Here is a 20,078-nt window from a genome sequence, read left to right on the forward strand (position 1 = left end):
TTACTGTAATGATGTGAAATGTTAATGGAACACTCCCGCTCACCCACCCCTTTTAAATGGAACACAACTAGCATAACGACACAGCATTTTCACCATTTTTGAAGCAACCCATCCGAGTCTTTACCCAGCCTGTCTTTCAAAGTCAGCTGGCTCGCAGCACACCGCAATCCCCGATAAAAATTCGAGCAATTTGGAAAATTTATATAGACTGTTTCCCGTTCAAACAATGTTCTTTTATGTTTGGCAGTGCGCATCGTGCCTGAGATAAAAGCGTCACTGACTGACTGGTTGAACAGTATTTCCAGTAAATCATCCATTGCTCTCCCTTTGAATGACGTTTATTGGGTGTTATTCAAGTGATCTTTTTATGGCTGTCACTTTGCATCATTTACCCAAGTGTTGCACATCAGTATCACTGCACTATGAAGATTTATTTTTTTACGACCACTACCTGTATTTTTACAGTGGGTGTTTGATAGTGACTGAGACCAGAAGGAGGAATCACTCTTCAAGTATGATATATCTATTTCTCGCTTTTTTATTTTTTATAAAATGTCCTTCAAAGTCCCAGGATGTATTATATAGCAACACAAAACTACTCTATCAATTTAAATAAAACAATATGGGTTCTAATAAAGGGCAGCATGGCGGCGCAGTGGTTAGTGCGTGTACGGCACAGTTCTGAGGTCATGGGAACCTCCTGCGTGAGTTCAAATCCAGCTACCGGCCTTCCTGTGCGGAGTTTGTATGTTCTCCCCGTGCTTGTGTGGGTTTCCTCCGGGCACTCCGGTTTCCTCCCACATTCCAAAGACATGCATTTTAGGTGAATTGGCCGGTCCATATTGTCCCTAGGTGTGAATGAGCGAGTGAGTTGTCTGTCCATGTGTGCCCTGCAATTGACTGGCAACCAGTTCAGGATGTCCCCTGCCCACTGCCTGATGATAGCTGGGATGGGCTCCAGCACCCCCGCGACCCTACTGGATAAGCGGTGCAGTTAATGAGATGAGATTAGATGGGTTTTAATAAAAAAAAACGCATGCACTATCTTCTTAACATGGTTTTACAACGACTCGTAGGTTTTTAAATTTGACATTGTATTAGATAACTTGAAGAAGCTGAAATGTTTGACCGCCATTTTACTACTACGGAAGACCGCCTGACCTTTTTTGCAAAGGTAGCTTGTCCCGGTGGTGCTTTTAGCACTTAACGGCCAAAACTTTCCACAGTTAAGCTCTACATCTGATATTCACAGAGACTTATCATTCAGGCATCTTCCAGGTTTTTTCCCACGGTTTTCTTCTCTAGCCACTCATGTTATCCACTTGCCAGCAGACTACGGCTCACTACTAGCTGCAATTGTTATATTTAGGTGCTCTGTGTAAATAAAGCTTGCTTCTTCCTTTAGGGTCAAACACTTTTCACAGTTGGTTCTGTGATTTAGGGTCCCGACGCTTGACAAATTGTGGTTTACTCTTGCAATTTCTTCTACTGAATCTTTTAGCCGCTTACACTAACTATTCAATTTTTTTCAGTCGCTCCGGATGTATCAAGCTCGCTTGTTCTCTTATTGTCGCTCGCAGGGAAATTCATCCTCGCTCACGCATATGGCAGTAGGCTATTGCGAAGTGGTATTCTTGGGGCTTCCATGGTACGTCCTCTTCCAATGCACATGTTTTAGCTCCATTCTACGCAACAACGACCTCTAGTTGTAAACTGTGACACAATGTCACTTTAACAAGGACTAAAAAAATATATAAGTTTGTGATAAAGATCTTAATTCTAGATTGCCATTTCTTTTCCTGAGTGGCTACTGGCAGCTTTCACAAGTATTTGTACTCAACTGTATTCAGCAACAGACCTATAAAAGTATTTTAATTTTTTTAGATGTTACAATAGTTAGTAGGAGTATTATTTTATAGTTTTAATAATGATGAAGCTCTAACTGCTGAAGGAAATTTCTATGAACGTTTCAGAGCGCTACAAATGATTCGTATTCTAAATGAGCATCGGTAGTCTTTTTATAATGCTGGTCTTAGTCTCAGACATGCCTTGATTCACAAGTGATGTCTTTAGCTGTACTTAAGCAGGCACAGCGAATAAGAATAGTCTGTGTGTGTAACTAGCCATGAACTGATTATACGGCAAGCAATATTTGGCCACTATGGGTGAGTGATGTGATGGTCACTTACATGCTAATATATTTGGAGCAAGCTGGCGCTTAGCCATCTACACAGCTGTTTTTTTTCATGTGAGAATGAGCTGGCAAACGTTCTGCAGTCTTTAAAATTTAACAGCCCGAACCCACATTTGTGCTCATCTGAGTATGCGGATAAGCTGCTCGTTTAATCAGCGTCGACTTCTTTTGTTATATCTGCTGCTGAATTTTTAAGATGATTCAGGCGTGTCCTACATTTTTTGACAGTTTCCTTCTCTAAACACTCATGTTAGCCACCTGTCTGCAAGCTATGGCTCGCCGCTAATTTTGTCGTTAGCTGCTCTTGCTTGGTCCTTCAGTGCCCTCCCCCTCTCAAAGCTGCTAATGAAGGAGAATGTGGATGTGTTCCGGGATTCAGGGTCTTGACGCTGGACAAATTCAATCTTATACTTGGTTTCTAGAAATTTCTCCCGCTAAATGTAGCCGCTTAAGCCCACCCTGGCCAACTCCAGGTATTTGCTCTTTTCAGCCGCTCCAGTGTTCAAGTCCCCAAGTCCTTGCTAAGCCTCAGGACTAATTGTAGAACCAGTGATACCAGGAACATCGTCCTCATATCTTGCCCAGCTACTTTTGGCAACACTGCAAAGTCCCCTAGTCTGTTTTCTTTTTTTTTTTTCATCGATTAGTTGTGAAGAATGCAAACGCGGTTTGTCACCTAGACAAAAGAGAAATTCAATACTAATTGTCGGTTTTGTCTCACGCGTCGTGATGCCTTGGGGCATTTCAACTTCATTCCAGGCACATGACTTACTGGTACTTTTCTATTACTGGTGCAGGTTTTTAGGTTGGATGATAGCCCAGAATAAGTTAAAACTCTGGGGGAATTCCTAAGATCTGTACGGTGTTTGATACCCTTCAACCTCTAAGGTACCAGATTCAAGCCCAAGTTTAATACATGTCAGGTATCTTACAAGTTGCGCAATTTCTTTCAACCTCAGTCATTTCCATCGAGACTCATATTCATTGAATTTAGGCGAACTCTGTGTTCCTACGTCAGAAGTAACACAAATAAGAAAATTGAGAATGTGAACCCTTTTTGTCATATTTGTGGTTGAAGCTTTAGTCGGGACATCTGGCTTATAAGCACTTCATGTTTTGGAGGATTCCTTAGTCTCCTCCGAAACAGCCGATTTAAGTGACCAGATTCATTGTCCAGCTCTCTGATGTTTTAATCATTACATTGAGCTGTGTAAGAGTAGATGCACCTCTAAAACAAGTAGAAGGGTGGCCCCCTAAAACTGGATTTTCCTCATCCCTGAGCCAGAGGGACACAATCCAGTCCGCTGGCTTTAACTTTCCGTAAATGCTGTCAGCTCATTGAACTAGTTAACGTTAAGCTTGCAATTCCCCGCCTAGTGTTTTCTGTAACTGACGACAGAAATGGCATCTCTCCAGGAATTATACCTGATGACTCACCGGCACACAATTACCGTGTCTGCATGCCTCCATAGTACTTGTAGGTATTGCCGCCAAGATATTTGTGGAGCGTGAAAGCGTTCTGAAAAGCTCTAGCCAGACGCAAAAACCGAGGACGCTGTACCGAAATCCTCGTGCCTGTATTTCATTCAAAGCGAGTCATAACTCAAGGCAACCATGTTTTTTTGTCAAGTCTTTTGTTTGCTTTAAAAATCGGCCAGTAAAACAAACTCCCCGGGTGTGTGCACCTTTTGTTTGAGGTTTGTACCGCTCTGTGTTTTAAGCTACGCTGGCAAATCCCCGTGCAGATCGTCCTCCTTTTGTGCTCTCTGTGTTTGAGGCGCTGTCACAGCATTTAAATGAGCGTTTTGCTCGAGCAAGAATGAAGAGTTTTTGTCAGCTTCCACTCGTGGCGGATGATTAGAGCGAAATGCCTTCCCATCTCAAGTGGAGATCGCTACGGCTCCAAATAAAATCTTGGGTGATTGAAGGTCGCAATATTTTGAATTCTAATGGGCCGAGAGATGAATGGCCTGAAATAGACTAGCGACTCTTCCTGCTTCCTCCTCCTACTCAGTCCACCCCCTCTTCCTTGTCCTCCCCCTTTCACTCCTGTCCACTGTGAAAAGAACCACTGGGAATGGCAAGGCCCGATGATCATAGAATTATTGGACGGTGATTCTAAACCCTTCAAAGAGGAGTTGCTATGGAGATCTCGTTCCAAACTGTGAAATGATTTTGCTTTGAAAGGCCGGAGGGTCTGAAAGGAGAACACATCATTGTTCGGGTTAGGAAATTGCTGGTGCCTGTGCAATCAGTGGCACTATGGAAGTGAAGGACCTGAAAAGGTTTGTTCCCTGATGCGGGACAACACTCTGGGTGCATGCAAGCATTGCTTCCAGCCAAGGCACTCTCGTGCTCTGCGCTTAAGCAAAACAAATGGAATGTCACCGGTCAAGCTGAGGGGATGGAGCGAGTTCAAATGTTTTTGTTGTTGCTGTCAGCAATAAATCAAACCTGATCTCTTTATCATTCTACTTTTAAGTCAACGCATCATCACAGTAGTTCTAAAAAGTATTTCATATTTTTTTAGAAACACATGACTCAATATTTAAAATTAAAGCATTTTGAAGAATAAATCATTTGGCAAAAAAACAAGAATCAAAGCGAGAAAGTGGGAGTTGTAGGAGTTTGCTTTAAAAAAAACAATATATTATTGTATTATTTGTTTATCACGAAGACATAAATTATAGAGACAAGTGCATTTTACTTTAATCCTCGCCTGCACGGTTCGACAACGTAGCTACGTGACCTTTCCTACGTGCCTACGGCAAGGTTTTTGTGTAAGTTTCCGTCTTTTATAGAGAAGCGTCTCTTTCGGCTCGGCTCACTAAAAAGAGCTGGCTTTTTCGGCACCTGAACGGCTATTCTGATTATTTTTTGTTTTTATCCATATATCAACAATAGAGTTACAAACTTTTGCCCGGGCTTAAAATGTCAATCATGAAGACAGGCTGGCCCAGGCCTCTCTCTCTCTTTCTCTCTCTCTTTTTCTCTCTCTTTCTCTCCCCCCCTTCTCACTCTCTCTCTCTCTCGCCATTTTTTTCTTTTTTTTCCCGACGTGGATGATCTGCACAGCATGTTCTTACTTTTACTCAAGTAATTTAGATCACTGTTTTTACTTCTACTTGAGTAATATTTTTCTGAAGTAACAGTACTTTTACTTGAGTAACACACTTTGACGCTGCATTTCGGCGCCGAAATGCGCACCTTTGCGCCCAAGTTATATTATTCAGATACCTCTATAATAAGGAACATGCTTACAAAACTATCAGTTTCACTGAAAATCACTAAATCGGAAGAAATCTTTATCCTCAGGCTCACAGAAGAAGAAGCGCCGCTTCCTCTTTCCATCTCTATGTCCCTCATATCAGACGTCATATTCACTTCTTGTCAATAGCTTACAAGCTTTACAAACTTTTTTCATTCTTTTCGGCCAAATATTTCATTATTTGCATCGTGTAATCTGCAGAATAGGATTTATTTTCGTTGCCATTATGTTCAGTTTAATTTCGCTGCACTTCGAAGCGCACACTTGAATTCAGGGACTCAGCCCGAAGTAAACCCAAAGATGCGTACTTCAGCTGAATCGCACACTCCGATTGAGAAGTACCCACGGTGCCGAAGTAAAACTGAAGCTTTACTCAGGGCTCGGTCCCTCAAATCAAGGTCGGGTTTGGGTGGGTTCGGGTGGGTTAGGTTGGGTTCTTGCGGTTTCGGGCTTATATTCGGGCTGGGTCCGGTCAGCCTGAATTTTTTAGGCTTGATCATACCTCTAAGTATCAATTATTGTTAAAAAAAAAAAGAGAGAGAGAGAACGAGACCAAAATGAAAAAATAAAAACAGAAAAGAAAAAAAAAACTGGGAAAAAGAAGGGGAAAAAAGTAACAAATAATAGGAAAAAAACTAAAGAACAAAGGGCAAAAAAAAGACGTGAAAAGCTAGGGAAATAGAAACATCAAGCTGGGGGAAAGGAAACATACGAAAAAGAAAATTAAAGAAGACAAAAAGGGAAAAATGCAGTTAAAAGGACGTGGTTTTTGGGGTGTCCTTGATCACTCTCGTGTTAGATTCAAATAACTCGCAAATGATTGTAATGCAATGTAATGTTTTTTGCCAACATTGGATTTCGATTAAAAGGTGTAATTAATTTTGTTCTATATTGTGAAACCAACTGAATAAATCCACAAAATGTTAGTATTGTGTGACAAAATATACTTTTTGTTTAAATGGAAATCTCATATAATGGTTGTTGTAAAAACTACTGATGTGTGGGCCGTGCGACCTTTCCAATATAACATAATCCAATTCATTAAAATTTGAAAAACTAACCAATGTTGCCAGAAAGCTAGCAGATGTAACATGATTTGATCTCAGGTTTTGGACATGTTTGATAATGATTTCCTTGCCACACACAGGATTAATGTTGCTCACAGACTTTTTGTGATTGCTCAGACCCGCGGGAGCCTCGAGGGAACATTGGTTATGAGTAAAAGTTCCGTTTGCAATAATTCAGTGAGTTTCAGTGCTACTGGTTTTACTTGATTAAACATTTTTTTAAAAAGCACTGTCAGATTAGCCAACGGTAGGATGTCAGCAGAACACGGTTCCTTAAAATAATAACAACGTATACACTGCAAACAATGTTCTCCTTGTTATGCATTATTACATTAAGCTGTTTCTTGCATTATTTATCTTTTGTTTTTACATGTTTTTATCATCAATTAAAGGGACCTTGTGGATTATTTAGCGCTTCCTAGTTATGGGAAAAATTCACTCATTAACAAAAAACAATTCTTGATTTGAATAATAAGCAAAAATACATGAACCATCATACAAGTTTCCTTTTTTTAAAATAACCATTGGTCAAGAAATTTGGCATTTAGTTTACATAACATGAGGCTCAACTTGAGGGAGCTGACATGAATGTCAATCATCTGTTTCAAGGTATCCATCAAAACAATTACCTTGTAAAAGGCCATGCAAAAAATTGAAGAAAAATGGTGCAGTTTAGTCATTCTGAGTTTCTGTAGTTTGTATTTCTGTGTGCTTTGTAGCACTCATATTTGGTTGCACTGCACAATACAGTGACATCTAGTAGCCAAATATTAGACAGTGTCCCTTTAAAATAATCATTAAATTAGCTAAATTATCTGATATGACATAATGCAGACATGTTTTCTCATTTTTAGTGTATATTTGCAGTTTTGCCACATTTTTGTTTGAATTGTGTTTGATCATGATGTCTTTATTGTTTATTGTTTTTATATCAAGATAATAATAATAATAATAATATACGGTATTAATATTTAAAATATGATCAAATCATTTTGCCAATTTTAACGCTTATTTTTATTCTCATTTGGCCTGAGTAATAAGTAACTGCTATAGCTACATAAGAAAAATTATTCTGAAAAATGTAGAAACAAAATTATCTGCAAATGCAGTAAGAGTGCAAACCATCCCAAAAATGAATATAAAAAACTGTCTCAAATATATCATGGGACAATCCAAAGGATGGAAAAAATAATAAAAATCCTAGAGAATTTTATTAAATGAGAAGGAAGTCGACAAGTATTGGGCTCAAAAAGGTTAACATTTGTAAATTATGTAATCAGGAAAAACTTCTAATCAAGCACATCGGTTTCAAGTATTTAAAAGCAGCATGATTGCATACTACCGGTTTAATGTAAAGTGTAAAGATCAAATCCGAGTTTCTTGAACACATATGATCGAGCTGACTTGAAGTTGCCAATGTATTCATCATGGTAATTGCTATCCCTGCGTGCAAAGGAAGGACTTCTAAAGATGTCATCATATAGCTGTCAGTTTCACCAATCCTATAAAAACATATTTGTGAATAGCCCTCAAGTTCGTCTGTAGTGTTTCAATACCGGTAAGAAAAACCCATCACGCGCTTTCCCCTTCAACGCAGCCATAAAAATGGCTTTTACCACGTTGAATGCGGGCAGAATTGCGGCACTGGCTTTACGCGAACATTTTTAAAAGCATCGAGTGGAATGCGAGTTTTTCAAATGTGCCCTCGGCCGCCTAGCATGTGAAAACACGCGCAGGAAGTTGCTGGCGTGTAAATACTGTAATTTGACAGAATTATGTTGACCATGTTCTCCTCCCAGGTAGCGACATCACAGGGCACTCGCTCAATCAGTATCGGTATTGATCTTTGACGCAGATTGCAGTCTTGTCTGTCTCCGTCGTTCAAAGGTGTCTTGAGTAGACTGAAATACTTCAAACTAGTAGGGAAGGTCTTTCCTAAAAGAGTCACATCATGCTGGATTTCTTGTCGGGCACCCCCAGCTTGGAGTGTCTTAGAGCCTGTAAATCTGAAAATTGGATCGTCAGTTCCCTAATTAGGTCGTCCTAAGCCACTCCCAACAATTAGTTCTTCTACCTTGAATATTCTGGATAACGTTATGTCGTTATGCTGTTAGCATTTGCTCATTCATATGTTACAATAATCCAAATATTGAGATTGCGTTCTAGTTTCAAACAAAGGATATTATATACTGTACACGAGAAGAAAGACTTGACAGACCGACGGTGGATAGAGAGATACATAGATACAGTAGATAGATGGGTGAAGAGATAGATAAAAGAAAAGTCTTAAGTGATTTTTTTTGCTAATTATTTTATTTAATCAAAAAGAAAAGAAAATATATATTTTTTTCAAAATGCATTAATTGTTTGCATTGCTTGTCTACTGTGAATATTTTGGATAAAATTAATTAACATGGTGTATACAAGTGGATAACTAACCAACCAGATCACTGGATTTTTTTTGCCAATTTTATTACCTCACTCATAAGAAAAGTATATTGCTTTAAAGGGATTTATTAATAAAAATTCAGCTTCCCTGTTATGGGAAAAAAATACATCTCCATTTTCATCATTTTTCTTTTTGCGTTTCTGGAACATGACAGCTTCTCCAGAAGCGCGAAGATTAAAGAACCTTTTTTTTTTTTTTTTTTTTTTTTTTTCAAATACAGCAACTATCATGTATAGTATATATATTAATAGGTACTTGGATGTCTAATATACCGTTTCTGAAACTTATTTGAAATTGGTGCTAATAATTTCCAGTTCATGGGTCTTTGTGCCCTGCAGTTTCTGTTTTTATCCACCCCATCAGACTGCAAGATCTTAATAAGTCAAAAACAGTGGTTGACTTTATAAGTCTCTTTTTTTAGTTTTTGGTCACAAGCGTTATGCGGTATTGTATTGGTATCAGGGCTTTTTTCTTTGTTACGGTAATAAGGCAACCTGTTTTTTGTTTTTTTAGGGAATCCCCACAAAACTAAAAGAGTCAACTCTGTATAGTGTTAAAATGCAACATCTCTTAAAGCTGGATGTTTCATTTTTCTGTTTTTAATTTTTTTTCCCCAAATTTTGTTGTTGCTTGTATTGTTGCAGAGGGCGCAAGTCAAGCCCTAATTGTAGTGCAGCCTCCCATTTTTCTTTTCTTTTCACTCGTTCTTTTCACATTTGTTCCCTAGCGCTCAGCCATGAATTGAGGTTTGCAAAGTTGAAGAGAATGTTAAATTAGGCAGAATTAATTGAAGGGAATTACTCGTGGAATATGTGCTGGCCCAAGGAGAATGTCAGTTGATGACTAAATGGGGAGTGATCAACTGCTCCTGCACTTTGTCTCTTTATTGAATGATATGATTTTTTTCTCACAGATGTAATACAATACAAAATGCAGTTTTGAAATGTTGCTCGCATTAATTATGGCACAAAAATAAAATCAAAAGCTAGATATCTGGCCCTATGTGAAAATGTAATTGCACATCATTTGACAAAAACAAGACTCCAACAGTAAAGCATGGTGGTGGCAGCATGATGGTCCGGGGCTGCTTTGCTGCATCAGAACCAGGACAACTTGCTTTTTATGTTTTGCGCAATGTCAACATTTTCATCTGCTTTGATTGAAATCAATCATTACGGATTTGTTTTTCGTTATTGAAATAATTTTGAAAAACCCTTATGCGTAGAGAAGAATTTGTACTCTTGCAGCCAACTAAAAGATTATGTCGTAGTATGTTTCCCAAGTTCATACAAACACAATGGCAAATTTTCATTGCAATCACCGCTAAACAGGGAGCTGGTAAATTGGAGCAGCAAAACAATAATTCCGCTGATTAGCCCCTTTCTGCGCAGCCTAAGTGAACTGTTTATACTGTGGAGTACCTCTGCTAGAGGAGACAAACCAAAACAGGCTGATTAGACAAAGTAATTGAGTAAGTTCGTTTCAGCACGAAGACAAACGCGCAAGTCCGCGTCTTCTGTTGACGGTGCAAAGTCACACGTGGATTAGCGAAGCCGGTTTGAAACAACAAGAATGTAAATGAGTGAGACCCAAACACACACGTGCATTGGAGGGAAGGATTATTTTTGCTCCTCTAATGACAAGTGTCTTTATTCCGTGTTGACGCTAATTGCACTTGTTGTCATGCTAACGTGCTTGTGGCTAGTTTAACAAGCATGCAGAGGTGACAGGCTGACAATAGATTTATACACCGTACTTAACAAGTGCAGATGCATGTGTGATAAAAGATTTCATAAAAAAAATAATAATAAGACCCTTGGATAGATGACATGTTCCATTTCGGAATCGTTGTACAGTGGAACCTCGGTTCTCGACCATAATCCGTTCCAGAACCCTGTTCGAAAACCGATTTGTTCGCTCACCGAAATCATTTTTCCCATTAAAAATAATGTAAATCGTTTTAATCCGTTCCAACACCCTGAATGTTTACCTTGAATGTTTAACGTAAACATAAAGCTAACCCAGGCTAATCGTACGTCCATGTTCTCGTAATCTTCCGTACGAAAGATTACGCTAACATGAACATGTAAAAATAAAAAAATCAGGTCGTTTACAAGTCATTTAGCACCCGGGTCTCCACAACAAGTGGTGAGCGGTTCATTGGAAAGGGGGCTCCGTTCCAACGCCCTCAATGTTGGGCTCCGCTGCAACACCCTGAATGTTTACTGAATGTTTAACGTAAACTTAAAGCTAACCCAGGCTAATCGTACGTTTGTGTTATCGTAATCTTCCGTACGAAAGATTACGCTAACATGAACGTGTAAAAATTAAAAAAAAGGATAAAGAAAAGAATTATGAATAGGATTTCTTACCTTTGTGGTGGTCAGCAGAAGGCGCAGGCAAGATCAGCAATAGTTGTACGCACTACTTTTTTTTTTCACCTGTTGCAACTTTGCTGCTTGCACTGACTTTCTTCTGAGGCATAATTAGGGGCTAAAACACTTCGTACACCTATATACAACTGCGATAACAGTTGGTCACGAAAAGAGAGATCTACACCCGTACGCCGCTCAGCATCGCATTCTAGCATACGCACTCACGCATTACCGGTGTTCGAACTCCGATTTTTTGACCGAACAGCGAAGCAAGAATTTCTCAATTTTTGGTCTGACTCCGATTTGTTCGAACTGAGAGGCGTTCGAAAACCGAGGTTCCACTGTATACTCATCGTAAATAGTTTACGGTTCGCGGGCTTCTGTGTTCCTTACATTCCTGTTCTTTCCGCCTCATCAGAGTGCAAGGCAATGATAAATGACAGTTGATTTTGTGAGACTTTTTGAAAAAAGTAAGAAAAATCAAGACATTTTTCTAAAATTTGCAATAAAAGTTTTTTGTCTTTAAATAGTCAATGTGTAATAGTTGATCACAAGATGACGCTGTACTGTGTGAGCAAACTGAAAATGAGCAAACGAGTGCTGCAATGCACAAGTAAGGATACAAAAGTGACCTAACTACACAATTTTTCTTCTCATTTTTCTGCCCAAGCTTCTTGAGTTTTTTGTTGTTGTTGGGTAGCAGCAAGATAATGGACAATAATGTCAGCTCCCTCTAGGTGAGCCTCATGCGATATGAAAAAAAAATCAAATTTCTCGACCTATAAGTATTTAAAAAATGCACATTTATATGATAGATCGTGTATTTTTGCTTATAATTTGCATCAATTGTCATGATTACCTATGTGAATCACCTATGCGCCAATTGCTGTGGGCTCTAATTGGCTCCCTGTCCCTATTTAAACCCAGTCTTGTCAATCCCCTGTTGTCAGTCTGTCTGCGAACCTCTGCTGATGCAAGGCAAGCATTTTTTGACCCTGACCCGTTTTTGCTCCCTTTTGTCTCCGGCTACGACCCGTTTTGATCCCGATCACGTCTGCTCTCTCGTTCCGGCGTACGACCCATTTCTGTCCCCGACCACGTTTTTGCTCCCCTGTCCCGGCTATCGACCCGTTTTTCCGTTCCTGACACCGCCATCGCCCCCTACGGAAGATCCACTTCCGTACTCGGATCATAATTCGATTGCGAAAGCGACTTGTTTCCCGCGTCCAGCGAGCATCGGATCGCAGGCGCTGCCCTTCCTTTCAAAACAATTGTGAAAAAACGTTACGCGATTGGGTCTACCCTGTGTGCTGGTCGTGACATCAATATTGTTCTTTTTAATGAATAACTTTTTTTTTTCACAACTAAAAAGGAATTAAATAAAGAACATTTTAATTCATTAAAAAAATGACTTGGATACAGTTTCTGCAGTTACGCTGTAGGCCAGAGGTGGCATTTGTGAGCAACATTTTGCCAACCCACAATGCACCTTTAAAAATATGTCTTAGAATAAGACATTTTCTGCCAATATAAAAACATTTATTTTCTTATCGTGTGAAAATAACCCTGGGCACAGTGCATACGGTCCTGCTTTTTATTGCCCAAATTCATCAAATGTGTTTACTCTGGTTTTCACATTTTTAGCAAAAGCAAGAACAGATATTTTTTACGAGTTTGAATTAAAAACAAAATTCAATTTGAAAATAAATGAATTGCCTTACGATATAAGCAACTGACTGGTAAAATTTGCTGTGGGTGTCGACAACACTAGCTGCGTTTAGATTCAAGAGGAATAAATATTTTAGAGAGAAGAGAGAAGACACTATCTTAACAAGAGCTTTTGACAAAAAAAGACATTTTCTCAATCGTTAGTGTCACCCTCTGATTTTTTCCTGCTAGCCGGAACCTGGCTAATGTTTACGTGCTAACACAATTACAGTAGAGCCATTTTATTTTTTTTGAACATGTACTCTGTGTGTGACATTCACTTCTTTTGTCCCTTCAAGTCCATTGGCTGCCGGTACACTATGTGCGACAAAAGTTTAAGTATTATCATATAACATTGTCAAACTTAAGAGTGTAACTAGCTAGTTGCGCCGACTATCACACCACACCAACAATTCCCTCCTACTCCAGTTGCTTGTCACTATTCACTATGTACTTATGAAAAGGGCAGAGCGATGTCATGCAGTGTAGCAGCTTTAAGCTATTCATTTTTCATTATAACCAGCTAGAGTACATTTTATTGTTTGGATTTCTCAACAGTTTTACATCTTCTGAATCACTGTGTTGTCTGAATGGCTTTGTTCCCGGTACATAAATGCTTTTTTTTTTGTTGTTGTTTTACGAGAATACAAAAGATCAAAACACTTCAAATTAGCATCTTGTAATAGGCCTGTCAGTTATTCATCCTTTTGTATTGTACCCTATGTTATATCCTTACATTTTGTATTAAAAGTTTTTTTTCTAACTACCTGTTTCTATGCACAAATCTGCAGTCCAAGCATCTTGTACAAGGGCTACAACAAAAAAAGGGACGATATAGACTCTTTTTCACGATAAGGACAGCCTCATTATTCAAATTATTGTCATATGATGAACTTGCTTGTATCATTTGCATTTTAGATCTTTCAATAGTTTTTCTTTATGTGTTGCACCTTTTAGTCAGACAGTATTTTTTTAAGGGAATCAAATGACTTTTTTTTGCTTATGAGAATCTGATAAAAGTAAAATCAGCAGCTAGTCATATGCCAGTCAGATATTTGCCTTATATGCCTTTTGAAGGAGCAAGACGTCATTCTCCACACACTCATTCCTCCTACCTAATTTGTCTCATCTCATCTCATTAGCCGTACCGCTTATCCTCATTAGGGTCGCGGGGGGGTGGAGCACATCCCAGCCATCTCCAGGCAGTGGGCAGGGGACACCCTGAACTGGTTGCCAGCCAATCGCAGGGCACACGGGGACAGACAACTCACTCGCTCGCTCATTCACACCTAGGGACAATTTAGACCAGCCAATTCACCTGAAATGCATGTTTTTGGAATGTGGGAGGAAACCGGAGTGCCCGGAGGAAACCCACGCAAGCACGGGGAGAACATACAAACTCCGCACAGGAAGTCTGGAGCTGGATTTGAACCCACGACAGGTTCCCATGACATGAACTGTGCCGCACAAGCGCTAACCACTGCGCTGCCGTGCTGCCCTACCTAATTTGTTCCGCCCCAAAATGTTTTACGAAAGGGAAGATAAAAGCAGACAGGTGTGGCAAGGAAAAAAAGCACAAGGGCTCTTTGAACTCAGTTGGGCATTGTTAACAATACTTAATAGAGAAATTATTTAAAGGGACAGTGTGCAATATTAAGTGCCTCCTAATGGTACAAAAAAATTATTTGAATACTATGCAAAATTACCTGAACTATCATACCAATGTTCATCTTCATAAAAAAAATCATAGGTTGAGAAAATTTGTACTTATTTTACATAGTGGAATCCTTACCCAAGGCCGCCGCTATTTTTGGTAACTTGCTGCAACGTTGTGCTCTGTGGCGCTGGTTTTCCTTCGCATTAGACAATACAGTGCTATCTACTGGTCAAATATTACACCGTAACGATGCAGCCCACGTTAAGCAAGTCAATGCAATATAAATGTGTGTTTTTTTCGTTGCTGTTTAGGTCTTTCAGCCAAGAATGGTACATTTTCGTAGATTATCTTCAACGCATCCGTGTTAGTAACTGTTTCCATAAAAAAATGATTTGCTTTTCTCCTAAAAATAGCATGAGATTAAAAGACACGTTTCTATATTTGTGTATCCGTTACCAGTTCCATTATAACTTGCATTTGACGCAAAACCAGAGCTAATGGAAACGCACCCACTCTTCTTTGTGGTGTGTCCAATTTACACATTCCATGAACTTGAAATATTTGTCGATTCCCAGCACTAGCTAGTACAAACCTCACCATTCAGGAAGTAAGCAATTTCTGATGTAACTATCATATAACAACTTGTCAAGTCAACAAATCAAACAGAGAGTTGACAGCATTGTTTGTGAGTCATTCAATATTCCCAGTGCAGCATCAACGTTTTAGAGTGTTCATCGATGGTGTGACAGGCCTTTTAATAGGCCAATCATAGAGGTGACATAGCGTTCTGTCAATACCTCACCGGTCTGTCAACACAATTTTTATGCGTAGAACTTCCAGACGCCACCGAGTGCACTCCGAGCATTCCAGACACGCTTCTTAGAGTCCTTCACATGGCTTGTACTTCCTTGTTGAATGAGATGGAGCTCTCTTTATGACAGTGGTTGTAATTGTTGTTGATTAATTCATAAAGACATATAGGTTTGTGCAGCATGCTAAATGTGCTCATTGAACTAGTTCCGAGATTGAAGGTAGTTGTTTTTTTAATTTGATTTTGTAAACCTTGTTTTCCCACTAAATGCAGTAACGTGCAGAAAGGTTCATATCTGCTGAGGCGCAGTCAGATTTACAAATAAATTAAAGTACATCTTATTTGACATTTGATTGGCTGAAAGCAAGAAAGACTGTAGCATGGAGAAAGTTGTTTTATTCTCTTACTTTAACTTATAAACGGAGTACCTTTTGAATAAAAGCATCAATTGATGAGTTTTTCCTTGCCCTCATGTAGGTTTAAGATTAGGGGATGGTGTAATGATAGTCTGTAGTTTGCAAAAGTATTTGGTCCGTGAAGCCCTTTGAGACTCCTTGTGATTAAGGACTATACAAATAAACGCGACTTGACTTGAAATAGATGGACTTCTAAATTCCAATATTTTGGAAAAGAGTGCATGCAATGAGAACAAAATTATAGGATGGCTTGACTTGATGTTTGAATACTAATACCATCACTAACTCTATTATTTGGGGTTAAGGTGTGCACCTAGTCAAAACCTTTGGTCAAACTATCGCCCCCTGCCATGAGGCAAGAGAATTGCGTGTTTCACTCTGCATCTGCAGACGCCTACCACAGTAATACAATCCAAACTGATTGTATTCCTAATTTCCTAAGTAAATTTTGGAAATCTACAATTTGAAAACACTGAATACATATAACCATTTATTATATTCTAAATTTTATATTTCCATGATTACAGCTGAGAAACACCGGCACCTCAAATAAATTCAAATCAATTGCCACTCAACGTGCTGTATAAAAACACAGCATACAAAAAGACAGTAGAATCCCCACTAATATCAAAATCACCCGTCACCCCCATTTGAACCACAACCTGTCATGGTTGCCATGGCGCCCAATTGGCCCCGCCCGTGTGGCACCAGCTGCAGCTCGTTGACAGATTGGCTTTCCGTCTATTTAAGCTCAGTTCTCTCACTCTTCCTTGGTTAGTCCATCAACGAACCCCTGCCCCGAAAGACGTGGGTTTTGACCCGGTCCTGTTTCCTGTTAGTATCTCCTGTCCGGCATTGTTTCCATTTATTTTGTCCTGTTTCATATCGGTTTCCAGTTTCGTTCCTGTCTAGTTTGTCCCATTCAATTTCGATATCCGTTTTTTGTTCCCGTTTATTTTGTTCTGTTTAATATTGGTTTCGTTCCCGTCTAGTTTGTCTTGTTTAATTTCGATATCCTGTTTTGATATCAATCCTGTCTGTCCCTTCCTGTTCGGTATCGACCCCATCCGTCCGATATCTCCTCGGGCAATTAATATTGATCTCGTCTGCCTCTGGCTTCCTGTCATTTCATGCCAGACTGCTCTTAATGTGCATGACTCCCCATTTCCCGTAAAGTATAAGGCTTGTGTGAGAAACGTCACGCGTTTTGGTCCTGATCCTGTTCCAGTTTATGACACAACCTACTAGTGTGGTACCCCCAAATGAGGAAAGACTGAAATATAAAAATAGAAATGAAAAAAAAAAAAAAAACTAAAACTGCAGAACAAAACAGAAAAGTATGGAATATAAGTAAACTATTCTAGAGTAAAACATTAGAAATTAAACAGATAAAAAAAAAAGATCAACTAAAAGCCATATTAAAAAAGTGGGTCTTTAGCCACCTCACGAATTACAACAATCCCCTAAGACACAATTCGTTTTCATGTAACTTAACTCGAAACAACCTTTAAATAAAACTTTTTTGTAAAATTCTCTCAAAAATGCAAATTTTTTTTTACTCGATAAAATAATGGAAAATGAATTTAAATAAATAAACCAGTAAAGAGATCCATGTATCCTTCAATTCTTTTGTATGTTGCCCTTAAAGGTAAACACCTTCAAATTCTGTGGAATATACGCACTCCACTCCCATTCAGTTGTAAATTTCTACGTTCAATCGATTTTTTTTTTGTTTTCCCAATTTCTGTAATTTCCACACGGTCTTTGTCACACAAACATCTCTGTTGTGGAATCCCGGTGGAAAAAAATGGCAAGACTCTGTGATTGCGTTTTTTAGCGATTTGACTCCCCCCTGCCGTTACCAGGAAGGGAAAAAAATCGATACTGATGCAACGCTTTGTGTCCTTGCGCTGCAGGTGCATTCGAGGATGAGGATATCGTATTTGTTGAGGAGAGTGTGGACCCCCGTGAGGGACATGGAGATCATCTCCCAGAAGCTGAGACAGAAGGACAGGGACGTGATCTTCCCTGTTATTGACAACCCGGAGAAGACGGCCATTAGAGAATAAAACTCAAACCGGAATACGTGAGTCATTCTCAGCAGGATCTTGGCACCCCCCACCGGCAGCCAGCTCCCCCCCTCCTAGCAGCACAAATAATCACCCTCCCACACACATGGCAAAAAAAGAAGGGAAAAAAAACGTGTGTTTTTCTTAATCTCCAAGCAATAGGTCTCCCCCTTCGTCCCCCCCTTCTCACCATTTTCTCCCTTCCTGAGATTGAAAGCGATCAGGGGTCAGGAGTGTGGCGCTGTAGAAATCACTAATAGAGAGTTACTTATTCAGCAACCGACCTGGGGTCAGCGCTCTGGCCTAATGAAAGTGTTTCCACACAGCTCCTTTTCATCTAAAGTAACACATCAGTGAACACGCAACCGCTTAAGCCAGGACGGCAGGTGTCGAGTTTGGCCACGGCGCACCCAAATTTTGCAGAACACTGACACCCTTAAAGTCCACGTGAAGCCAAAATAATCATCTTCTAAATTTAAGAGTGTTCTGTTCCGCCATTTTTTAGATATAAGATAACAAAAACATCAAAGTATAATAGTCATCAACACAGCCTGGAAAATCATTGCCGTATGCACTACACCAGTGATTTTCAACCAGTGTGCCGGGGCACACTAGTGTGCCGTGGGACCTTTTTTAGTGTGCTGGTGGAATTTTATCTTTCCAAAAAAATCAGGCTATTTTTCGTTATCTTTGCTATCTTTAGACGAGGAACTGTAATAGTCATCCATATCAGTATGTGGCAGTAGATTTTTATATACTTTTTATATACTAATTATCTGCTCATGAGGTAGCACAGTACATTTAATAATTTGTTTAACAAAGCGGTTTAAAATAAAAACATAAGTAAAGCACATCATTCTTTTTTGTTTTAAGTATAATTTTCTTCTTTTTATATGCTAATAATCTGCTTATGAGGTAGTAAAGTGAAATATTTGACATAACTTCATTTTCAAACATTTTCGACGGTGTGCCTCGAAACTTTTTCATTAATAAAAGCATACCTTGGTTAAAAAAGGGTTGAAAAACCCTGCACTACACTACACAATACAGCAACATCTAGTAGTCAAATAATACTTACTTTCCCTTTTAAAAAATACATCAACCTAGAATTAAGTACCCCTTGCTACTTCGCGCTACATACTTTGCAACCTCAGTGAACTGCGGGGAAAAATAATCCGTGATCCATTATCCTTGATCTCATATTTCTCCGAGCGGGAGCATTTTTGTCGGGCCTGGCACTACTTTTTTGCCACCAAAAAGTGCACTCATGCGGCTGCGATCCTTTATTACCAATTCCATATTGCCTCAAGCAAGGAATGGCAGAGGGCACTTTTGTCAGGAAGAATGACGAAATGTGAGGGTGTGGGCATGATCCAGTATCTTGGTCACTATTGCTGAGAGCAGGGGCTCGGTTCAGCCTGCTAAGTGTGTCATTGTGGCCCACCTAAAATTAACTGCACTGTTCTGGCCGCAATTCATTATCCCCAGACGACATTGCTGACAGCTGGGGCCTGAGAGCGCAAATTTGTGTCATGTGTAGTGGGTCTTTTTTCCGTTTTTTTTTCACCTAAAATGAGCAGCAGTCCGGTATCCCTGGTTGACTGTTGCTGCGAGCGGGGCCGGCAGAGCGCATGATAAGGAGCAGGGGGTTTGAATTTTGGGATTTTCCGGGGGTTTCTGGTCCCCATTATCAATGATGAAAGAAGGATTACAGTGTACAGTCTTAATTTTTTTTTATTATTTAAAAAAAGTAAAAGCATATGTTTTCAAGTCAAACCCCAAAGACATGATGCAGAAACCTGAAAATAATAGCGGTTAAGATGTCTTACATTACAATTTTAAGTTAGACAAAGAGTACTTGATTACTACCAGTAATATGGTTGTTGATTAATCTTACAGTTTGATTTCTTGTCAATTTCTCTATCATTTTGATATCTTATCTTCACATTTTAGCATAAACATATTTGACCAATTCCTCCAGTGGCTGGAATATATTATTATGTTTTATATGTTATATATATATATATATATATATATATATATATATATATATATATTGTTGCAA

At 39.3% G+C, this 20,078-nt stretch overlaps 1 protein-coding gene across 2 annotated transcripts in view; it reads left to right on the forward strand.

The window, feature by feature from the left end:
- LOC148352734 (uncharacterized) overlaps positions 1 to 20,078 on the forward strand; it is an 87,953-nt gene that overhangs the window by 21,148 nt on the left and 46,727 nt on the right. For both annotated transcript variants that reach the window (XM_088352839.1, XM_088352840.1), the window contains exon 4: positions 17,861 to 18,030. In XM_088352839.1, the coding sequence (XP_088208965.1) occupies positions 17,861 to 18,013 (153 nt within the window). In that variant the 3' untranslated portion in view covers positions 18,014 to 18,030. The remainder of the gene's footprint in view (positions 1 to 17,860; positions 18,031 to 20,078) is intronic.

This window comes from Urocampus carinirostris, chromosome 14, assembly GCF_059441175.1.
Source record: "Urocampus carinirostris isolate Australia breed hairy pipefish chromosome 14, RoL_Ucar_1.0, whole genome shotgun sequence".
NCBI lineage: Eukaryota > Metazoa > Chordata > Actinopteri > Syngnathiformes > Syngnathidae > Urocampus > Urocampus carinirostris.